The sequence below is a fragment of the Fulmarus glacialis genome, unplaced genomic scaffold, assembly GCF_000690835.1.
Source record: "Fulmarus glacialis isolate BGI_N327 unplaced genomic scaffold, ASM69083v1 scaffold30843, whole genome shotgun sequence".
NCBI classification, from domain to species: domain Eukaryota; kingdom Metazoa; phylum Chordata; class Aves; order Procellariiformes; family Procellariidae; genus Fulmarus; species Fulmarus glacialis.
Window position 1 is genome coordinate 6,614 of NW_009201531.1, and position 21,763 is coordinate 28,376.

Genomic DNA, 21,763 nt, shown 5'->3' on the forward strand with positions numbered 1-21,763 from the left:
TTGAATCAGTGGTTGACTGGATACGGAGCACTGTTGCTGAGGTAAGGATCCTAGGAAGGATAACTACTATACAGGCTGAGGAGTTTTTCAGTTTTGTGAATGACCGGGAGAAGAAGGGGCGTCTTTTAGAAGCAGTGACTGAATAAGCATGTGAACGCTGGAGGTAGCTTTCACGTTCTTATGGGGCCCAGAGCTTCATGTTACCCCAACTTCTACTGACAAAAGGACATTAACAAATACTATTCACTTTCACAGGGGAAAGAAGGGAATTTTTTTTTTTTTTTTATTTCACTTGCAATGACTTCAGAACTTTTCATCATGCTTTCAGCATAATAGATGGCGTCTCACTGGACAAATTCTTTGCTTTGGCAATTTTTAATCTTTTTTTAATTTGGGGCAGGAGAGGAAACCTGAGAAGATGGGGAGGTTAGAGAAGTGAGAACAAAGCTAGGGTGGAACTGATTTCATAAGAATTTGCTTATTTTTTGTCATGGGTCTTCATGTTTCTTGGGCAGAGTTTCTTGCTGGTATACATCAAGAGTGTTCTAACTAGTAGCATGGGCTGCCTACACACAGTATTCTTACTGTGTTCTCTTGTGCTTTATATAGCATTTTATATAGGTGCTTTTTTGTATGCATCACAAGTATTTTAAGACAGCTCCTGTTCTCACTGAATGGGTTTAGATAAATCTGAGGGGAGGTTTCTTTTGTTTTGTTTGTTTTTTGTTTCCTCACTAGCATCTTTGGAAACTGATGGTGGAGGAATCAGATTTGCTAGGACAACTGAAGGTAATGTAACCGCTAGCTTGTTTTTGCTAAAGCAGCTTAATTTTTTTTTTTCTTTCTTTCTTTTTTAATGGCTCTTTCCCATTAAATACTTTACTGTCTTAGATTCTGCGCTTTCTTCTTTTAGGTAAAGCTGTTTTCATTTTCCAGGTCTCAAGAATGAGCACAGAGTGATAGAACTTGATCAGAGACAGAGTTAGAGGGGTATGTGTATGTGGTTTTGTGGTTTGCATCTTGAAGCAAAGGCAGCGTAGACTTTTTGGGCACTGGATGAAATTCATAGCTCTCCAGCTGTGTTTTGAAATGGCAGTTGTCATCCAAGCAATAATAAAAATGGATGCTACCAGCTAGGATGCTTAAAATTTCTGCTCAGTTTTTGATATGCTTATATATAAAAAAATTACCTTCACAGATTATAAAAGACTTTTACCTTTTGGGAAGAGGTGAGCTGTTTCAGGCTTTCATTGACACTGCACAGCAGATGTTAAAAACACCGCCTACAGCTGTAACTGAACATGGTGAGTGTTGCTCATTCACTTCCAAACTGTCCTCACTGTGGTATAGCAGGAAAATGGTTAGCCACGTCCAGTACAGAAGGGCTCTATCTTCTCTAGCTGTCGTCGTTAGTTTTGAAAGAACAGCACTCATGAATTAGAACGTCTCACAGAGTGGGTGAAAATAACATTTCAGAAACTTTCAGGTGGCAGGTTTCTCTCCATATTTGAAACTGGAATTAAATGAAAATAGTGGAAATAGTGTGTCAGTGTTGTGTTTTATGGCCGAGCATAATTAATTAATGGGTGCAAAATTAGCAGCATTAGCTGCATCATCTTGTGTTGATATCTGTGCTCTCTTGTCAGATGTCAACGTTGCATTTCAGCAGTCTGCTCATAAGGTACTGTTAGATGATGACAACCTTCTTCCTCTGCTTCACTTAACCATTGAGTATCATGGAAAGGAGCATAAAGGTATCTACTTGTATTTTTAGTAGTGAGTTAAGAGGGGAGATGATGACCTTGTTTTGAAGTCCTATTACTTACCCTTCTCTGAAGTTAAAGAAATACTAACTTTGTTCCCTTTGCAGCCCTATGTGATGGCCTAGCCTGCTTTGGCTCTTCTTGTTCTGTTCTTTCCCCTTTTCTTCCTTGCCATGGTTGTCTTGACTGAGAAAACGACTTAATTCAGCACCTCATTTGTTTTCAGATACTTCTCAGACTCGTGAAGGGCCTTCCCGGGAGTTATCTCCACGTGAAGCCCCTGCATCTGGATGGGCAGCTCTGGGCCTTTCTTACAAAGTTCAATGGCCACTGCACATTCTCTTTACTCCTGCTGTGCTGGAGAAGTAAGTACTAGGTATGGTCTTTGTATATTCATCTATAGATTCCCTGATCTCAGGCACTCACGAATGTGTTGGGTTTGTTTTCCTCTCTATGGAGAGAAAGGTAGAGCTGTAATACTTCAGCTTGCTCCTTGAACCTTAAAAATGACTCTTTCCACTTACTCATATTGAGGGTACTTGTTGTAGCAACAGTAAGACCTGCAAGATCCTGACAGATCTGCACTATTTCATGAACAGTGTACTTTGGTAAAACATTGTCAGCTCTTCCCTCCTTATGGTGAAATTAACTTTGTGTTTTTTAGGTCAGTAACCAATGCAAGCAGAAATCTGTTACTCTGAGATGGGCCATCACTTGACCTACCCTGTCTGTTGGCAGGCAGCTGCCTCCTGTTTCTTTTTCCAATCTTGCATTGTTATGTTCTCCAGTACCTACACCCAAGGAAGATTTTAATCTTAAACAATTCTGTATTTTTTTGACTGCAGGTACAATGTTGTGTTCAAATACCTGCTGAGTGTGCGACGAGTCCAGGCTGAGCTACAGCACTGCTGGGCTCTCCAGATGCAACGCAAACACCTGAAATCTAACAGAACTGATGCCATCAAGTGGCGTCTGAGGGATCACATGGCTTTCCTTGTGGACAATCTTCAGTATTATCTGCAGGTCAGGATTATAGAGAAAGGTAAACTGTATCAGTTAATCAGGAGCGGGCAGAAATTCATGGAGGGAGCACTGAAGTCCTGTCTCTCAGAGTTCAGATTCTTTGTACCTTAAGGAAATCAGGATTTCCTTTGGAACAAGTCTAGAACTTTCTCTGAGTTCCCAAACTTAGTGTGACAATTATAAAGTTTTTGGACTTCTGAATCAGTGAGTCTTACTGGAAATGCAGGAGTTTTGGCTCTCTAGTGCTACTAAGCATTTGTGAGAAGCTACAGTCATCTGTGAAGTAGCATCATTAAGATACCATCCTGGCTTCTTCCCTTGCCCCCTTAAGTGAGCTCCAGTTTGAGTTAAGTGACGAGTTGTTGTTTTGGTTTTCCGCTGGTTTTGTTTTTTTTTTTTTTTAAGAATTGAAAGAAGCCATATTCTGACCGTTTGAAGTAAAAAAGAGACTTTTCAAATGTAAACACCAGTTACTAGTAGCATGATTTTATGAGAATTACATATAATTTTGTTAATAGCCATAACAGCTGAATTGAGGGGGCCTGGCTTTCTAGATTCTCCAGAGTAATCTGGCTGAGCTTTTGCACTGCAGATTCCATATAGAATCATAGAATCATCATAGAATAGTTTGGATTCGAAGGGACCTTTAAAGGCCATCTAGTTCCAACCCTCCTGCTGTGGGCAGGGACATCTTCAACTAGATGACGTTGCTCAGAGCCCCGTCCAACCTGACCTTGAATGTGTCTAGCGATGGGAACTAGATAGTATCTCCCAGTATAAAAGTCAGAGATTACCACAATCAAATACCTTTGTTTACATGCTAGCTATATACTTTTTCAATAGTTAATCTTAAAGCAGGTGACCATTTCCCTTTCTACTTAGATGATACTTAGGCATCAAAAATTGTTCCCCTCCTTGCCCCCATTATGTACTACTGTTGTATGTAATTCCCCATTCAGAAGGCAGAGAGAAGGTGATCCTCAGCCTCTAAGGTAAGAGTAACAATAAGGAGAGTAAGTTTCTTACACAAAACTTCTGGCTGGTCTGAAGTACTCCCATTCCTCAAGATACTAATGGGATTTCTTTACATATCCATTAGGTGGATGTACTGGAATCTCAGTTCTCGCAGCTTCTGCAGCAGATAAATGCCACACGAGATTTTGAGAGTATACGATTGGCTCATGATCATTTCTTAAGTAATCTGTTGGCTCAGTCTTTCATCCTCCTAAAACCTGTAAGTAGGTCTTGTTTTCACCTTTTTCTACAAATTCTCCAACTGCCCTAAGAAACACACCTTTTTGAACAGATGTGACAAACCAGCTCTTTTAAAACAGATCAGTGATAATCTCCTGCAGAGCACAGACTACCATTCTAGGAATAAAGCAGGTATAAACTAGAACAGATATTTGAATTAAGATCACTTAATTTGCAGTTGGTGAGTGTTGTGGATGCTGCATTCCTGGCAATTTTAAATCAAGATTATTCCAGTGTTCAGTTAGCCTTATTAACCTAAATTTTGCTGCTATGTTTTTCTCACAGGCAGTTTTATTAAAGAAGTACTAATTAGCATAGTGTGGGAACTGTAATCCTGAGGGACTCATTCTGAAATGCATTAGATTAGGAAAAATTCCCTCTCTTACTTATACTTTAGAGGATAAAAATAGTTCAGATATTCCTGAGTGGGCTTTAAGGGTGTTTTTTACTGTTGTTTTAGTCAAAAATATGTTACAGTGTTGCCAGTATTTTTATTAAACATGTAGCCTTACAAAAACATTCCCAAAGAAGGTTGGTATCAATGAAGCACAGCGATACCCCAGGTCTTGTCTGTTTGATTATTTTGCTCAGTCTATGAGGCTACAGCATAAAGGTGGCAGAATACTAATTACACAGTCTGAAACTTTCTAAGTGTTCCAGTAGTTATGTTTGTGAGGCATTTTGGCTTTCTTGACACTCTTGAATGCAAGTTACCTTGACCAACTGATAGAAAAGAAATTCCAAGTTTTGTGAACAGTGAAACCAAGGCCTGGAACCACAGCTCTTGCTGTTCTTCATTCTTCCTTCTCAATCCTGAAGCTGCAATGATGGCCTGCTGGTTGGATAGGGAAGCCAATGTTCAACTTCTGTGCCTAAGTGGATGGCTCATGCCAATTGCTGTTTTCCCAGTAATGTCTGCAAAAGGTTTGGGGCGGGGGAGGAAAGATGCAGCGTAACATTTAAGTCCTTTTTCCGTAGAAAACCTTACAAAAAATGCCACAGGTGCTTTAACATGTTTCTTGCCGATCGAAAAACATGGTATCAGCAACATCTTGATTATGAATGCTGCAACTTTTCAGGTACTAAGAATAGCTTTGTCTGGATTTGAACTCTGTTTAAACTACTATCTTGTACTTTTTATCCCATGCAGGTTTTCCACTGCTTAAATGAAATTCTGGATCTTTGTCATAGTTTTTGTTCTCTGGTCAGTCAGAATCTGGGCCCATTAGATGAACGGGGAGCTGCACAACTCAGTATTTTGGTGAAGGTGAATCTATGTTTATATGGACTTGTTCTTCTCCTATGCAAACATTTGCCTAAGCAGTCATCTTGGCTTTAACAGCTGTAGAACAGGAGTGAGATTAAGCTGAGACTTTCTATATGAGCGCTTGCAATGATTTTAATTAATCAACTGTTCCCGAGTCGAAAATTCTATGTGCACAGAGAGGAGGAATGTGGGCAGATATGCAGAAATTACCCTATTGGAATAGAAAGGAGGTGGATATCAGCCTGTGCCTCTACTCCTCCTTTTGGATACCTAACACCAAATAATTCTTGCGGCTGACAGCTTACCATATACTGGACCACAAGCATCACTTCTCTTGCAGTAATTCTTTTCTTCAAGCTGTTAAAAGATTGTTTAGGCAGGAACAGAGATGAAAGGCTTTCTTTTGTTCTTTCTCTCTTGAGAGTGCCCAGAACTGACTTCCTCTAATTTGTAGGGATTCAGTCGTCAGTCATCACTTCTCTTCAAGATTCTCTCTAGTGTTCGCAACCATCAGATAAACTCTGACTTAGCTCAACTGCTGCTACGCTTGGATTATAACAAATACTACACTCAGGCTGGAGGAACCTTGGGCAGGTAGGAATATCTTCAGGGTGGCTTGTAGCATTATCCTGAGGTACTTGAAGTACAAAGTGATGTAAATGATCAGAAGTAATTTTTATTGATTGTGTAAGCCAGAATAATTAGAAGCAAAGTGTTGCTAAATACTGTGACAGAAAAGTAACAAACCAGCATGAGTTAACTTTTGGTTTTCGTATTTTTGGTTTGCTTTCGCCCCTTCAAGTTTGTTTTGGCATGAAGTTGAACTAGCTGCTGGCTCATATTGGCTGAAAAATGCTGATGTGGGTTGATAAAGGGAGTTCCTTTCAAGATGTAGTTAATATTGTACCCTTCTCTTGCAGTTTTGGGGTTTAAGCACTAAGACCTTTTCTTCAGGCTGTGACCAACACCACATCAAGCAGTGGAGACTGGTGCTCTTGGAGAGTTTGCGCTCAACTGAATTTTCCTTTGTAGCTGGCTCTTGCCTGGTGAACCCGTTTCAGAAGGAATTGCCAGGAAGTGCCAGTTATGCAAGGCTGCCCAGTGATTGCAGAAAGCTACTCCATTTTTTCTGAACTAGTAAAAACTGCTTTCTGCAGCTCTGCATATACTTATAAATGCTTCTAAGGAGGCAGTCTGTGCCTCTTCAGAAAGTGAAAAAGCAACAAGAATTATGATGTCTTGCCTCTTCAGCTGGACTATGATGCTTTGCAAGTTGGAGTATGGAGGAAGTAATCTATTGTTCTTGACTATGAATGAAGTTTTGGCTGTATTCAGAAGTTCCACTTGTGCAGTAAACTAATTTACAGTACACAATGTCTCTTAATCAAATACATGCCTCCAGGTAAATAAAACAGCTGCAATAGCAGTTTGAGGTGAAGGGGAGGGAAGATGGAATAGATTTTAAGAATCTCTTCTCATACAGTGCACTATTGTAGCACATCTGTATAGGTAAAGAGCTACTAGTGATGTCACATGCTTTCTCAATAAAACTTGATATATTTTGTGTGCTAAAATTACGTGCAACCAGAGGACTTTGCGCTGTTCAAAGTACAAAGCTCCCTCTGCTGGCAGAAATGTGTGCTAGAACTAAAACTAAGGAGAAGCTTAACTAGGATGCCAGCTCTAAATGTACTGTTTTCATTCAAGACTATTTAGAATGCTACTAGTGACTACCCTACTGAGCCAAAATAAAACCATCTTGTCATGCAATTAAGTGGAATATTGTCAATGTCTGCACCCAAGTGCAAAGGGACTAGAGTGGTACAGCATCCCATTGCAGTGAAAAGCAGTATCAGGCAGGAACTTCTTGCACGTTACTAAGATTTCCTAGCTTTGCGATAACAGACAGACTATCCTGCTGTAAGTCCATTTGGGTGAGTGGCAGGAGAGAGCCCTCCAGTCCATCACTAGAGTTTAGTATCAGGTTTCCGTTTCCCAGTTTTTAACACAAAGGCTGCCACGAAGCCAGCCTTCCCCTCAAAGGGTTGGTATTTTCACCGTATACGAAGCTGCAGTTCTTGAGAAAGTTATGTGTCCTTGTGGGAAAAACCCCTCTTTGTTCACTCAGAAAGACGCAGTAACAACAAACAGCAAGTATAAGGCATGGCATCTTCAGTGCACGACTGTGCCTGATGCAAAGTTTAAAATCCTGTGACCATGAAAAAAGCTAGAAAACTGGAGGAAGGGTTACAAGTTTGGATGTGGGATTTACAGAGCAACACAGTCAGGAAGTGACTGAGCTAGGAAGTGATACGGGAAAAAAATATGCATCAAAAAAACCCTTATGCTTTTGAAGCAGGGGACTAAAGACTCTGAATGAGGCTGGATGGAGGCCTAGGTATACCTCAGCCTATAGCATTGTTAGAGCAAAGAGCTGTTGGAACTCGGCTGTTGCCTTTATGCCAGTTGACTGCTAAGATAAAGTGCCTGGCTGTGAACACAGCAGCTCAGAAGCAGATGATCTACCCCATCACCTTTTAAACAAAGATACACAGCACTTACATACTCTTTGCATCTCAGTGTCCCAGCAGTTTAGTTGTCCTAGGTCCCTGTGTCTGTATCTCTACTTAGGTAGTGCCAGCGTGCACTGAGGCAGGTTAATACCTATATAGTCGTAACAGGAAAAAAAAGAGAGGTAGCCAAAACAAAATGCCACTTTGTCCTAGAAATTCTTACCAGTCACCTCAGCAACATCTTGATGAAATTCATGGAAAATTAACAGCAGCAAGCTGGAGGAGTACACAACGTGCTATTCTTTCAACAAACAGAAGTGCTGCTGCTGCTGTCCTGACCTTGGGCATAGGGTATTCACTTCTGTAAATACAGGCTGCCAGTTGTGAAGGCCTTTCCCTTCCTTTATAGTTGACTTGGTGTTGAGGTCACCCTTTACTGAAAGTAGAACATTAGTGCTATTCAGCTCAGGGAAATGTAAACATTTCTTTTCTCTGTGCCCTCCTCCTCTGGAGGCACAGCCCTGGAATAAGTTTAGATAAATGAGTCGTCCCAGCAGCTACCACAAGAGATTGAACATTTATTTCATCATAAAAGTCCAGCAGATAAAACTATATACAGTAATCCATGCACACTGTCCAATTACACAAACATTTAAAACCTGATTAAAACACAGTCTGCACAACAGTGGGACAGCAGGGCAAAGTTTTAATTTAGTGGGGGACATAGTCATGTTTATATTTCGGATGCTTGTTGTAGCCTACTCTAATAAGGCTCTGGATCACCCACTCTTGTGAGACAACAGGCAGCCGTAAAGCTTCTGCACACTTCAAGACACCAGCTGGGCAGGAAAAATCAGTCACCACCACGTCATAAACACCCAAAGCAATATCTGCACAGGAGGAAAGACAGGCATCTGTCAGGTGGGAAATAAAAAAAAAAGGATCGTCTCTGCAGCAGCAGATCAGTGTGTTTTACCACTATGAATCTCTCTTCCATGTTCTCTCATTCCTAGCCAGTGAATTCTCTTTGTAAAACTTAAAACATCCTCTACAGCAACACTGCACCTTTCAAGTAAAAGATTCTCTCTAGTCCAGATAGAAATTAACAGAAAACCAGCAGCCAACATTACAGGCAGGACTAGATAACCATGAGTCCTGACCTCAGGCTGTGAGTACTAGGGCCTACATCCCATATGGAGAGGGAGAGACAGCTGAGTTCAGAAGGACCAGGAAGCACCATTTTAGTGGCCTACTGAAGGTTCAGAAGGTCCAGGAGCAACTCTTGCCTATTTCTCCCTTTCAACATAGGGCTGGAAGCTGACGGCTTGTGTCCTGAATTGCTGCAGCACCTCCTTCTCTGGAAGGTAAGTCTTCTGGATGTAATCTTCTAGATTACATTCAAGCAGAGAGCTAGCGTCTGCACTTTTCCTTCCTTTATGCTTATAGACAACCTTGTAAGCCATCCTAAATGGTTTTAAACCATACTAGAGACCACAGTGGCATGGGATTCCCAGCTACTAGGCCTGAGAAACTGGCCAATGAGTACCTTTGTTGTGAGCATTTGAGTAATGCTGTTTAACAGATGCTGCTCCCCCTGTCATGAGGATTTCGGACCACAGATCTAGGAAGTTCTGCTGCTGGTCTGACACCAGGAGAACCTTCAGGTTATGGAATGGGTTTTCTCGTGGGTGCCTATAGAATAAAGAAGAGAAATGCAGACTGTTAAGAATATCCAGTAGTCTGAGACTTTATTTCAGGACCATTATCTACTCCTTCTAGTCACCTGACTGGCTCCCATATTGGTTCTTTGAATATCTTGCATACAATGACCTGCTCTCTTACCACCCCTCCTGAAATACTTGGAACAATTATCCTCTGCTTACAGATAGTAAAACAGAGCTAGACAACATTGGTGGGGTGTGTGCGCAGCAGTCTAAACCCAAAGTTAGGCAAAGCTCCTCCTTAATCCTGAACCACCTTTTCTGCGCATATCCAAAATGCCTCCACTTTGACAGGGTTGAGCAGGCAGGCATCAGTCTCCTGCCCAAAAGCCCACAGAGATTTACAAACTGCTTTTGTCCGCCCCTCACCTTGCCTGAGGAGTCTGACCTGACAATTGCTCTCTCAGAACAGACCTACTGGACTAGACTCCATAGAAAATGCAAAGCTGGCTTTAAAACGTTCCAACGGAAAAGGAAATTGCAATAGTATTGCTTTCCTTTAACCACTTCTGAGCAATTAGAGAAGTCAGCCAAGTGTGTGGGAAGCCTTGCCTGAATTCAGTCTTCCTCATGAGGAGACTGACATCTATCTTACTTCCCAGGAGATTCTTTTTTGTATATATGGCACACCCAAATGTACCTTGGCGTTAGAGGTCACTGTAAATCCAAGGAAAGAGATAGAAGTGCTGTTCTTACATGGAAGGGAAAGCATGGGGAGCAGTCCTAGGGACACCTTCAGCACTTGTAGTATTCAAGAGCCTCCCAAGCATTAACAAGTCTCTCTGATTACATCCTCGGTCTGTGGACTCAGATCATGGTTATCTGGCACTTACCATTCTAGCAATTTTTGCTCCTGGAGACTGTAACCAGCTGGCAAAAGGTAATTCCGATAATTTTGAAGCTGGTTAGCATGACAGCTATCATGGACCCAGATATGAGATACACAAGGGATCCCTCTGGCAAGGCACAGCAAGTATTTCCGAGTTCGACAATGCTGGTCCGCAATTAAAAGACACTGATATGCTGCATTACACTTCAGGGGAGATAAAAAGACATGTAAACAGGAGACAGTGCTTGCAAAAAAACCCAGAAGTTATCCTGCTGCTGAACACTTTAAAGAAGAAAACAATTGAAACCCTGATTTTCACAGCCGTATTATGTGAAAGGTGAATTAGATAAACAGATTCTGAAATCAGGAGTACCTATAATAATCACCTATTCCAAGCTATGCAGTTCACGGGCAAAAACTCTGCCTCTTCTAGTTCAGACAAAGGAGAAGACAAATCTTTTAGTTTGAGACTCAGTAAGTCACTAGAGAAGACTCTGCATCCTCCGCTAAGAACAATTTATCCTCTCTATTAAAAATCTAAATTTAAGTAAAAGTGACACTAAATTAAATTAGTTGTCCAAGTAGATCTGGTAAATGAAGAGTTAAGAGCTCCACCTCTAAGTGTTCTGAGGCACAGACTTGTGGTGAGACCACATCTGGAGTACTGCATCCACTCCTAGGTTCCGCAGTACAACAAAATCACAAGACATACTGGAGCAGGCCCAGCCAAGGGCCACGAAGATATCTAGGCATTGGAGCATCTGACGCACAAGAAAAGGCTGAGAGAGCTGAGCTTGTTTAAGCTCAAGAAGGTAAGGCTTGGGTGGTCTTATCAATGCATATTCGTGACTGATAAGAGGGTGTACAAAAGATGGAGCCAGACTGTTCTCGGTGTTACCCACTAAAAGGACAAGAAGCAACAGGCACAAACTGAAATACAGGAAAATTCCATTTAATTTTTTTTTTTTTTAAATTGGGGGTGGTCAAAGATGGGATCAAGTTGCCCAGAGAGGTTGTGGAATTTCCATCCTTGAGGATACTCAAAACCCAAGTGGACCAGGACCTAAGCAATCTGCTCTATTTGATCCTGCTTTCAGCAGGGGGGGTGGACAAGATGAGCTATAGAAATTCCTTCCAATCTCAACTATTCTGTGACTATTGTTCTAGATTAATAAGCAAGCCCTTACCTGGGTTTCATTGAAGTCTTCCAGGATATAGCCAGCTCCTGCTCGCAGCTGCTGTGCTATGTAATGTTTGTCATACGGAGTCATCTCTAAAAATTCTACAGCAGAAAAAGAAAGTTCAATTTTTGGCTACAATCTATCTGCTTATGTCCATACACTCCTCAGTCTACAGAGCCCTCATCCATTCCAGTCAGGGACCCCAGCCTTTCTCCCAAAAATATCTAAAGAAAACCCTAGGAAGATTCAAAAAAAAAAAAAAAAAAAAAAAAAAAAAAAAAGAAAAAAAAAAAAGCAGGGGAAAAATTAAAAAAAAAAAAAAAAAAAAAAGAAGAAAAAGGAAGAAAAAAAAGGCAGCGGAAAGGGAAGCACAGCACTGGCCAAACTAGACAAGTGAGCCCCTTGTCACTTTTTTCATGCTGCAGTTCATTCCATGAAACGTGACGCTAGCAAAGGCAAACTGGAGCAACCCATTAATGCTTTCTCGTTCTATGTTCCCCAGCACTATCCCTTATCTCTCAAAACCTTCTTTCTCTCATTATACTATTCTGAGACTGCTGATCTCACTAATTTTCACACCTTTCTTGCTGAACAGCCCTATGATCATCATTGATGTTACCACATTTCAGGCTGTAAATTCTCTAAAACAAAGACTGAGTCTTAGGTCCTTTCTGCAAAGGATTAAAGAGCAAAAGGGTAAAACAAGCACTCACACAAATGCCTGATCAGACAATATCCAGTGTTCTTCCTAAAGCCACAGCATTCCACTTGGAAATGCAATGGGTAAGATTTGCCTCACCTTCTTCCTCCTCACTACTCCCTGCGGGACCATCTGATGGCTTCTGGTGATTGACCAATTTGTCACTGGGTGTTGCCATGGTGAGGAGAAAGGCATAGCCCAAAAAGAGGGTCTTATTGTGGGGCAAGGGTCCATGATGGTCCTCCAGTACTGGGGGATCTACAGCATCTACACCTTCACAGGTGCTTACAAACTCTCCAGCTCTCACAGCCCCTGCAGAAAGACAGAAGCACCATGAGTCTTGAAAGTCAGGTTCAGCACAAAGAGACCCTGGGTAAGATCTGGGATATGTTCAACTTCAGTTATTTTACTGGAGGAGACAGAGGGAGGCAGGATTGGGTTAGGATTATTACACTAGGATATGTAGGGATCTTTTACCCTTCTGGTTGCAAAGAATCTGCAAATCAAAACCTGAGTGACTTAACGGGACAATGTTCACCAGTCTACCAATATCCTGAAACAACACTTACTGCTGTGAAGGGTCCCTTCAACAGCTAGGCATTTCAGGACTGACTAAACAGATAAGAAAACAGATAAGGAGAGAGGCAAATCACAACATTAAGGTCAGAACATTTCTAAAAGGCAGAACTGAAAAGATGGCAGGTAAGTACTCAGACTATGCTAAAAATATCTCTGGCTGCTGAATGCATCCAGGGAGAATCGAATCCTGCAGGGCAAACAAGCAATCTCGTCTACTTTTTGCTTATGGGAAGTGGAAAGATCAATTACAGAAATACCAGGGAGGAAAAAAATAGCTGAATGCAAGTTGAAGAGCAGAAAATAAGGTTCTCACCAGGCTTTATCATTGCTGACTTGCGGCCACGTTTAGCTGGGGATCTCTCATCTTCAGAAGCAACGAGTTTCCTTTTCCCAGATAGTGTGCCTGGTGGGATGCGTGGACTCTCCTGCCCTTTACGAGTGGGAGTTGTGCTGCTGCTGGAAGTGCTGGGAGAACCAAGGTTACTACGTCGCTTCCGCTTCCCCTCCACAAGATTATCTGTAATACAGTAGGCAGAGATTAGTCACTGGCTGTCACCTAACTCCACAAGCTTTCACCCCACCTATATGTACAGAGGTGGCTAAACTCAATAGTACCTAGCAGGTACACATTACCACCCTTTGACAGAGAAGAGCAAGGAAAAAAAAGGTATCTCGCTTGTGTATCTTTCTTCTCAAGCCTGTCTCTTTTCCTCCCAGTACTGCTGAAGAGTTTGTATCATAGCAGCCATCCACCAAGCGTAAATGAGTACAGCAAGCATCACTGTCCTAGAAGCAGGTGACTCTCCACAAACCAGTCAAATACCACTAAGTCTCTGAGCAAGACACAAAACAAGAAAAGTATCTCAAACATCCCACTATAAAGTACCAAAAGCATTGTTGAATACCCAGAAAGATTTAAACATGGGTAATTCAGATCAGGGACTAGAAGCATCTCAAAGGCACAAGACGCAGAACAGCATAGCCAGCAGCTCAACAGCACCTCCCCTTACCGAGACTGATGTCAGCTGCTTTGGTCAGGGGGGTGACAGGTTCATAAGGACCTAGCCCAAACTGCTCCCGGAGCTTATTTCCTTGTTCCAGAGACAGGATAACAGCCATTCGTTTGTACCACTTCCTCTGGCCTTCCTTTTCAATGCAATAGTATAGCTCTCCAGACTCCTTCCGGTGTCCCTTCACCACACCTGACAAGACAGCAAATAACACCCGTTAACCAACTATACCCACGCTTCTCATCCTCCTGGACAAGCACCCATCTTCCATTGCATTCAGCAACTCAGAAAACCCAAGGATGGAGCTCAAGCACTGCTCTTACCTGCACTAAAGTACTCGTCCTCTGAGAGTGCGGTCACCTCAGTCTCCAGTGGGATAGGATCACAGAGTAAAATATCTTTTCCTAGCACATCACATTCATATCCATCATCAAAGAGCAGCTTGTACTTTCCTGCCCCAACATCTTGGGTAATCATCCCAGAATAGAAGTACCCATTTGAGGACCACTTTGCTACAACCCTGAGGCCCACAAAGCTGCTCCCAGAGGATGAGTCTGCACAGTCCGAAGGACCAGTCACCACTTGTAATGGGATTTCTGGAGAGTCACTTCGACGTAAGGCACAGAAGCCAGAAGTGTCAGATTTCTCCCCTCCATCTGGCAGGCGAACTGAACGAGTAAATGACTTCTCCTCAGGTGATGCTGTAGTTGAGAGATCCTCCACACCTGGCAGCCCAGCTAAATCTCTGTAGAAAAGAGAAAAGCAGTCCCAGAAGGAAAAAAGAGAAAAGCACTCCCAGAAGGATCAGGAAAAACAGTTACTAAACAAAGAATACTTGGCCGAGATGCTTGCAGCTGCTACATGCTACCACCAAAAACTAGCTCCTGAAACATTCGGTACTCCTTTTTCTCTGTCACATTAAGGCAGCAGCTCCCCATTCTTTTCCTTGGCAATAAAGTTACAGTCTCCTTTTTCCAGGGTACCTTGTTCCTGTTGTTCGAGATGGTGGGCGGCCTCTTCTTCCTCGACCACGAGGCGTCACAGGTGCTCTGCCACCCTGACGAGTGCCAGGCATAGAGTCCTCCTCTTCCTCACAAGGCAGTGCTCCTGTCTGGCTAACTTTGAGTGGAGATGCTGGCTGACCAGCTCCTTTCCTAGGGCTAGAGAATTTATGAGTTAACTGTTCTGAAAAGAGAAGCCAGCTCATTAGGATCCCCCCATTTTCTCTGTGATGTCATAACTGGTCAAGAAGTTTGCCTCATCACTGCTAAACTGGCAAGAGCTTAGGCAAAGGAATGCCTCACAAGGAAACAAACTACTCTTTTAAGAAGAACAGATGTGAAAGCAAAGACTATCTCCTTATTTCTGTTCATCAAGCCAGATCCTTCCCAGAAAATTCTTGGTTTAGGGTCTACCCTGCTTCACACTCCACCCAAGCCAACTGTTCACTTCTGCAAAATATCTGTTCTTCCTTTCCCAAAGCTCTGCATGTACCTTAATTTTCCTAAGACGCCTCTGCCAATGGGTAAAGCAAACTCTCCAGTTTCTGTCCCACACACTTTCCCTTTGACAGCTCCAGTTCCTCGCCCTGAGCTGCTGCTGCTGCTGTGTGTGGCAGAGTGACCACTGCTTGCTCCACTGGATGTACGGTGGAGGCTTGAGGCCTTAGATGAGAAGGAGCTGACATCACCAAGGTCCCCTGAGGTCAGTGATGAGCCCACTGCGGTTCTAGAGGAAGATGTGTCAGTCTCACACTCCTGGCACTCCACTACAGGCTCCTCGGTTTCCTTAAGAGAAAAAAAAAAAAAGATTCGACAAAGGTGACGCACTTGCTAGATGGAAGCTCTACAATCACCAGGCAAAAGCGCAGACAAATTGATCCCACATTCATGAAACTGAAGATAGCCACACAGATTAGAGTCTGGACTGATCAATGGTAGACACTGTGTCTATCACTATATGCCTGTAGCTGCTCTATATAAAGAAGTCACATGAAGAAATCAGTCAACAGGACAGAGCTTGGCTGGTATCAAATTAGTCTGGCTTTGAGTAATTCCCACCCTTCCAGAGTGTGAGCGTGCAACAAGTACATGAGACACTAGCACCCTTTGGTTACTAATAATCCAAGATCAGTTTCAGACAGCTGGTCATTTGGAGCCATTAAAATCTTATGGATATAAAAATATGTATCTACAAAACAGTGATATCAAATGTTGGGAGATAAATTTGAAATGGTTACATGATTGTGACGCCACAACCTATGTAACCACATTTCAGGAAACTTAATTCTCAATTTTAATGTTACAATAAGCGATTTCATGTGTAGTATCAGGTGTGAAAGTATAAGCTTTGCGCTGAACTAATTTATTCTTTTGTGTCACTACTCATTGTAACAAAACAGCACAAGACTCTTATGTTATTTACCTTTATAGCAGAATAGCAGTAGCAGTTTATTGCTAGCAGGCTGATATGATTACTGTGCACATCAAATCAGCATTTGTCAGCTATCTTTTGAGATTCCCTAAAGATTTTGCTTTTAATAAATGGACGTACACTAACACAAATGTACTAACAATAGACTTGTTTATTTTTTGTTTTTAAATTGTTTTTTGTAGACCTCTTATAGAATCTGGTCCACAGGACTCAAGAGTGCGGTTAAAAATGACAACGAGCTGCAAAACAGGCTAAACTACCTTGCATAGTTCAATTTTACAGGCAGAAGTTATTTTTGCTTACTAATAGAATTTCTGCCCATTCTGAAAACTCTCTATTCTGACAAAACCCCAAGAATTTTAAAACAGTCGGATGCACATAGTAATGTCTTTTGTTCAGTTCTTTGGGAAGAAAAAAAGTCAGTGTGTCTTCAGAATACAGCAACAGGTATGAAATACACCAGCAACAAATACACAGCTTTCGCCATGCACTAAGTGGTCTGCATGTTTGCTCATGAAGAAAAGTTTGCCATCACAGCATGCTGACTTGTTCACTCAACACATTTTCTGCAGCCACAACACATTCTCATTTTAATTAATTTTCTTTTTCAGCCAACATATCATTACATTCAGCCCTGAAAACAGGAACTTACCTCAACTACCTTTCGTTCCACCTCTGCACCATTTATGTAGTAAACATCTGTTATAACACGCGTAACAACAGTGCGCACTTCTCGAATAGTTCGCATGTGGCGATGCTGAACTCGGCCTTTGGGTGGGTGAAGAAGGTTAAACTCCTCCTCTCCCTGTAATAAACAGGACAAATTTAAAAACAAACCAGATCACAATGAAAAGCAAATAATTTCTGGATAGAGGCATCTCTGCAGTAGTTTCTTCATACCATGTTCAAGTACTGGGGCAGGGAACCTTTCAGCATCTTGTTACAAATTTGATGCAACAACACAAGAGACCCTGAACAAAGGGAGAACTGAACGCATTTTGCTGACTTGCTGATGGGTAGAGGAAGGGAAACCATAGCAGTCCAAGGAGGAGACAGCAAACTTGCTTAGCATGGCTTCTGATGCTCTTTCATTCAGTGGACTCTCAGACATATCACATCAATGTTGCACTGCATATTTATGGCCCTGTTAATCTCCTATTTCCCAGAGGACGCACTATTCTTAACTCAAGTTTAGAAAAAAATCGTTTTTCTAGTCTTTGCGTTCACAAGAAAATATACAAGCTGTAACTGCAAAGCAATGATTTTTGAGTCTGCAATACTTTCTGAAATACTAATTCAAAGTTATTCATATTGTTAGAACATTTCCCTGGAGGAGCTCTCTCCTCATGTGTTTATCCATTGACATTGGATGGAGTGGCAGAACAAGCTACCAGAAGTTGGTTGGTGCAAAACAGAAGGCATCAAACTCTTCATTCAAAATTTCATGTAACTCCCATTGCCATCCAACAAGAAGTGAAAATGTTTTTACAGTGTTAACTACATCTGGACACAAAAAACCTCCCCAAAACCAACCAACCAAAACTTGTCATATTTTTCCAGAAAATAAATATGGAGACATTTACTTCCAAATTTATGCTGTCCACTGAAAGCTGCTACCTTAGCAGTTGTGTACAGTTGATACAGAAAAGCTCGCGACATCAACATTTTCAAGTGGTCTTTTGGCTTTTTTCAACAGAGAACCTACTGTTAGTGAATTTACTGGCTGAAGGGATACTTCACTGTTCTAAAGCGGTAAAATTAAATACAGGCAGCCTTCATCCCACCTGACTGTGCAGAGAGTCTGTGTCCTCTCCAGAGGCGTTCACAAGCTTTTCCCCACTCTCCTCAGTTTGGACATTCGCATCTTGTCGCCCAGGTCTTTGCCCAGACATACTGGTTCCCACTTCCACCTGCCTACAGATTTCTTCTGACGTTTGTGTTGCTGTTGTAACAGTTGTTGGGGTAAAAAGACAGTCTGCTGTAGTTTGAATCCCTTTATTCTTGGCGGTTGCCCATCTCTCTCGGCTTTCATCAATTTTAACAGCCTTACTTGGTTTCTTCTGCATTCTTCTCCCTTCTTCTGTCTGAGTGCTTACAATACCAGTCTCCACAGGCTCCCCATCCTCCGTACCAGAAGGTTGTTGATGGCAGTCCTGCTGCATCCTCTGAGGAATTAGGACCTGTCCACCGCTGTCATCTGCCTTGTGTTGCTGGTACTGCCAGTCACTGGGATTTTTATGTAATTCAGCATCTTCTTGTGTGCCAGAAAAACTGAACAGATTCCCCCTGCAAACCAGTTACATACAGATCAAAATTATTGATTAAAAAAGCAAGACAACCAATATTCTGCCACTCAAGTGAAAGCACTATAAAAAAACCCTGGCAGTCATTCAATTGCTTCTTCAGATTTCATGGAACTCAGTGACTCTCGAATTATAAAATAACCTTTCAACATCTCTCAAGTGATTCAGATGGTAGCAAGAAGAATGGCTCTAGAGACACCTGTAAAGAACTACGTGCTTTTCCAAACACTAATAAATAGCAATCTATACTCCACACATCAGGCACCAACTATGCAACATGCTTCTGGAAGTCATGCCACCTTGAAGTTGCTACAGGCTGCTTCAGCACTTCATTGGTTTGAAACTGGTAATCACACCTAGCGGGAAGAGGCAGGAGCGTAAACACAAATGCTCTCTAATGTTTTCATTAGAATTTGTCTGCCCTGTTGAAAGTGTTATCAGGTACTATATGGGACTGTATACTGAGCCTTACTAAAAGTATACATTGGGCTTCCCTCGTGCACTTGAGGACTCTGAGGAGTGACTGTCTTCCATTCTGCCTGTACATTGCCCAGCACCGGAACTCCCTATTAATTATGGTCTTTAGTATAACTGTTCAATGCTCTTGAAATATAGCTTAGTCTTTCTCCATAGACCAAGACCTCACTGCCCCATCAAAAGATAGAATGGAAAACACTGAAGAAGCAGATTTCTACACCCGGTCCTCCAGCCAGCACCCTTATCACCATAAGATATGCAGCTGTACAGCCCTTTTCAAAGCAACCAAGAGAGCAGAAATTGATGGACGTGGAAGAGAGACAATAGCAGAAACAATAACAAACACAACAGGTCAGAAGATCTTGGAACAGGAGAAAGAAAAGGTATTTAAACAGCTGTAAGTATGATCTCAGTTTTCTCAAGCCCCAGATTTTACCGAAGCATATTAGCCAGCTGGAATCACACTGCTGCTCAGTCAAAAAGGTAAGTCTGATTACCACGTGAGATACAAACATACGGTACTTATTATACTTACCCTGTTGTCCCCAACCTTCTAAGTCACCCAAAGACAATGACTTAGTGCAATTTCTTTGATGTAGAAAATGCACATGTGCATATAAATCCAACCAGGACTGGCAGGCAAAGACTGTGAGGAGTTACCTAAACGGAGAAGTGGAAAGACCATGACCTCTGGCCTCATCCTCTCGACGAACTTCACAGACACGACTAAACACAGATGATGCTTTCTGGGAGCTAGCAGTGCCGATTTAAAACAAACAAACAAACAAAAAAGCATCAGGGAGTGAGAAAATCCCTTATACAGCAAAACAAGAGTTCTCTAGCCCCTTGGGAAAGCAACAACTGGTATTGAGCTTGTTGACCTATACAGCCACAGAATGAGTGAGAATGTCAGTCTCAAAGGTCAAGAAACAAGCTGCAATTGCATAAGCATTTCTGTCATTTCTGCAGACACCCTAACAGCCAAGAGCAATGTAACAATTCCAGGAAACGTATTGTGGAAAACTGCAGCGCCGTCAGGAGTTTCACCATCTACTACCTCTGGTACCCACGAGGGGACACAGTTAGACCATTTATGGTTTACTTCTCATGATTTTCATGACGCCGCAAAAATATTGGGAATGACAGTCATAAAGCAGACCCTGAGAGATCAAGTTCAACCTATACCTGCAAAGGCAACCCATCCTCAACCACTGAGGAATGACTGCCACCCATCCTCAGCACTAAGCATGATTACCATCCAGCATGCAATCCTGTGACAAGAGATACTGAGTTTATTTCAAGGTTTTCTCATTGCTTCAAACCATTATACTTCACTCAGATGACTACAGGTCACTATCTTCTGACTCAGATTCTTGTTAGTACTTACAAACCATACTCCCCAAAAGCTAAAATCAAGCAATGCTAGGCATTAAATGTGAGATAAGACAGATACATACAAATCAAAAGATGAAGGGAGTAACTTATGTTCTGGTCAACATGTTAAACTGTGATTTCAGTGTATCGGTGATCTGGTTATGTTTCTATCAGCTTCATATCAAAAAAAGAATTCTCTTTCAGAACTCCTCAGAAATTCTTTGCAGAAAATTGCACAATAAGGAAAGAAAGCAGAAAACCACGTATTTGAAATTTAAGAGGTGGATAGGGCAGACTTGCATTCCGGACTGCACAAGACATGAATTTCTGCTTTGACTACAATCAGAAGGAGGCAAAATGCTGACATTATTAGGAAGCACAAAGCCTGTAGTGAAAGAGCAGGTGGGGCACCCACCTTGCCTATGTACTTAAAACCTGCTGCGAGAGCTAAAGAGTTAATGTTGTGGCTACTGGTAAAAGCGTTCGCTGCTTCTGTGTGTCATTTTCACTTTTTTTTCCCCTGCTGCTGGTAACGAGCAGACCTTCGTATTAACTCTGCGCAGCAACAAGCCCAGTTACCTGGCAGCAGCTCTGGCAGCAGCAGAGGATCCATCTTTCCTGTCACTGGCTGTAGGCTCTAAAAAAAGAAGGAAGGGAAGGATGATTTTGGTGTCACCTGAACAGACTCTCCTGCCCCTTCCCAGTTCCCTCCACTCAGTGAAGAGAGAGGCCCAGTGACGCTGGACAAAGGGTGCCCAGGCCTCCCCGCCCAACTCCTCATCACAGACCTGAGTTTCTACACGTTTTAGACCATAGGACTGAATGTCACTGTTCTGATTAAAATCCTGTCAAACTTTTTTGTCCAGATTATACTTTTAAAATCTTTTCCCTCCCAATATAATCAAACTCCAGTTCCTGTCCTGTGACGTTGCCACTATACATCACAAGTTCTAGTCTGCTGGAAATACCTTTCCTCACAACAGAGGCCTCTCCTCTCACTCCATCCTTGCTTAGAGCATTGCAGAAACAGAGAAACAAACTTAAGTGACACTGCCCAAAAAGAAAAATGAGAAAGGTTACAGAGACTGTCTCGGGGAATGCCACAAAGAAGTTTGAGTTAGGGCTGAGATCTAGTAGGACCTGTACGTTTTCAGGTTTCACCCTCTTACTTTCCAAGCTGAATGGCAGGGACTCCTCACTCCCATCATTCTCAGGGGTAACAAGGTTCATTCGCATAGAGAGTTTTGCATCAGCCTCAGGAACCACACGAGAATCTCCCTTCTCACACACTTCTGACACATCCGCTGATACCATTGCGCTTTCCACGGTGACATTG

General features: G+C 42.2%; 2 protein-coding genes across 2 annotated transcripts in view; one reads left to right on the forward strand and one right to left on the reverse strand.

Annotated features, from left to right (window-relative positions):
- The window catches only part of TUBGCP4 (tubulin, gamma complex associated protein 4), a 12,523-nt gene extending 6,105 nt beyond the window's left edge, over window positions 1-6,418 (forward strand). The window contains 10 exon segments of the mRNA XM_009573983.1: window positions 1-41; window positions 739-789; window positions 1,199-1,304; window positions 1,647-1,754; window positions 1,990-2,128; window positions 2,609-2,786; window positions 3,886-4,020; window positions 5,191-5,307; window positions 5,762-5,901; window positions 6,228-6,418. The exon segment at window positions 1-41 is cut by the window's left edge and continues 15 nt beyond it. Coding sequence (XP_009572278.1) covers window positions 1-41; window positions 739-789; window positions 1,199-1,304; window positions 1,647-1,754; window positions 1,990-2,128; window positions 2,609-2,786; window positions 3,886-4,020; window positions 5,191-5,307; window positions 5,762-5,901; window positions 6,228-6,240 — 1,028 coding nt within the window. The 3' untranslated portion in view covers window positions 6,241-6,418.
- Window positions 6,419-8,378: 1,960 nt separating this feature from the next.
- TP53BP1 (tumor protein p53 binding protein 1) overlaps window positions 8,379-21,763 on the reverse strand; it is a gene marked incomplete at its 5' end in the record, with an annotated part of 28,391 nt that continues 15,006 nt past the window's right edge. The window contains 14 exons of the mRNA XM_009573984.1: window positions 8,379-8,710; window positions 9,367-9,512; window positions 10,375-10,574; window positions 11,558-11,652; window positions 12,351-12,563; window positions 13,144-13,347; window positions 13,841-14,032; window positions 14,164-14,585; window positions 14,824-15,000; window positions 15,335-15,627; window positions 16,926-17,078; window positions 18,058-18,559; window positions 19,714-19,806; window positions 21,007-21,064. Coding sequence (XP_009572279.1) covers window positions 8,532-8,710; window positions 9,367-9,512; window positions 10,375-10,574; window positions 11,558-11,652; window positions 12,351-12,563; window positions 13,144-13,347; window positions 13,841-14,032; window positions 14,164-14,585; window positions 14,824-15,000; window positions 15,335-15,627; window positions 16,926-17,078; window positions 18,058-18,559; window positions 19,714-19,806; window positions 21,007-21,064 — 2,927 coding nt within the window. The remainder of the gene's footprint in view (window positions 8,711-9,366; window positions 9,513-10,374; window positions 10,575-11,557; window positions 11,653-12,350; window positions 12,564-13,143; window positions 13,348-13,840; window positions 14,033-14,163; window positions 14,586-14,823; window positions 15,001-15,334; window positions 15,628-16,925; window positions 17,079-18,057; window positions 18,560-19,713; window positions 19,807-21,006; window positions 21,065-21,763) is intronic.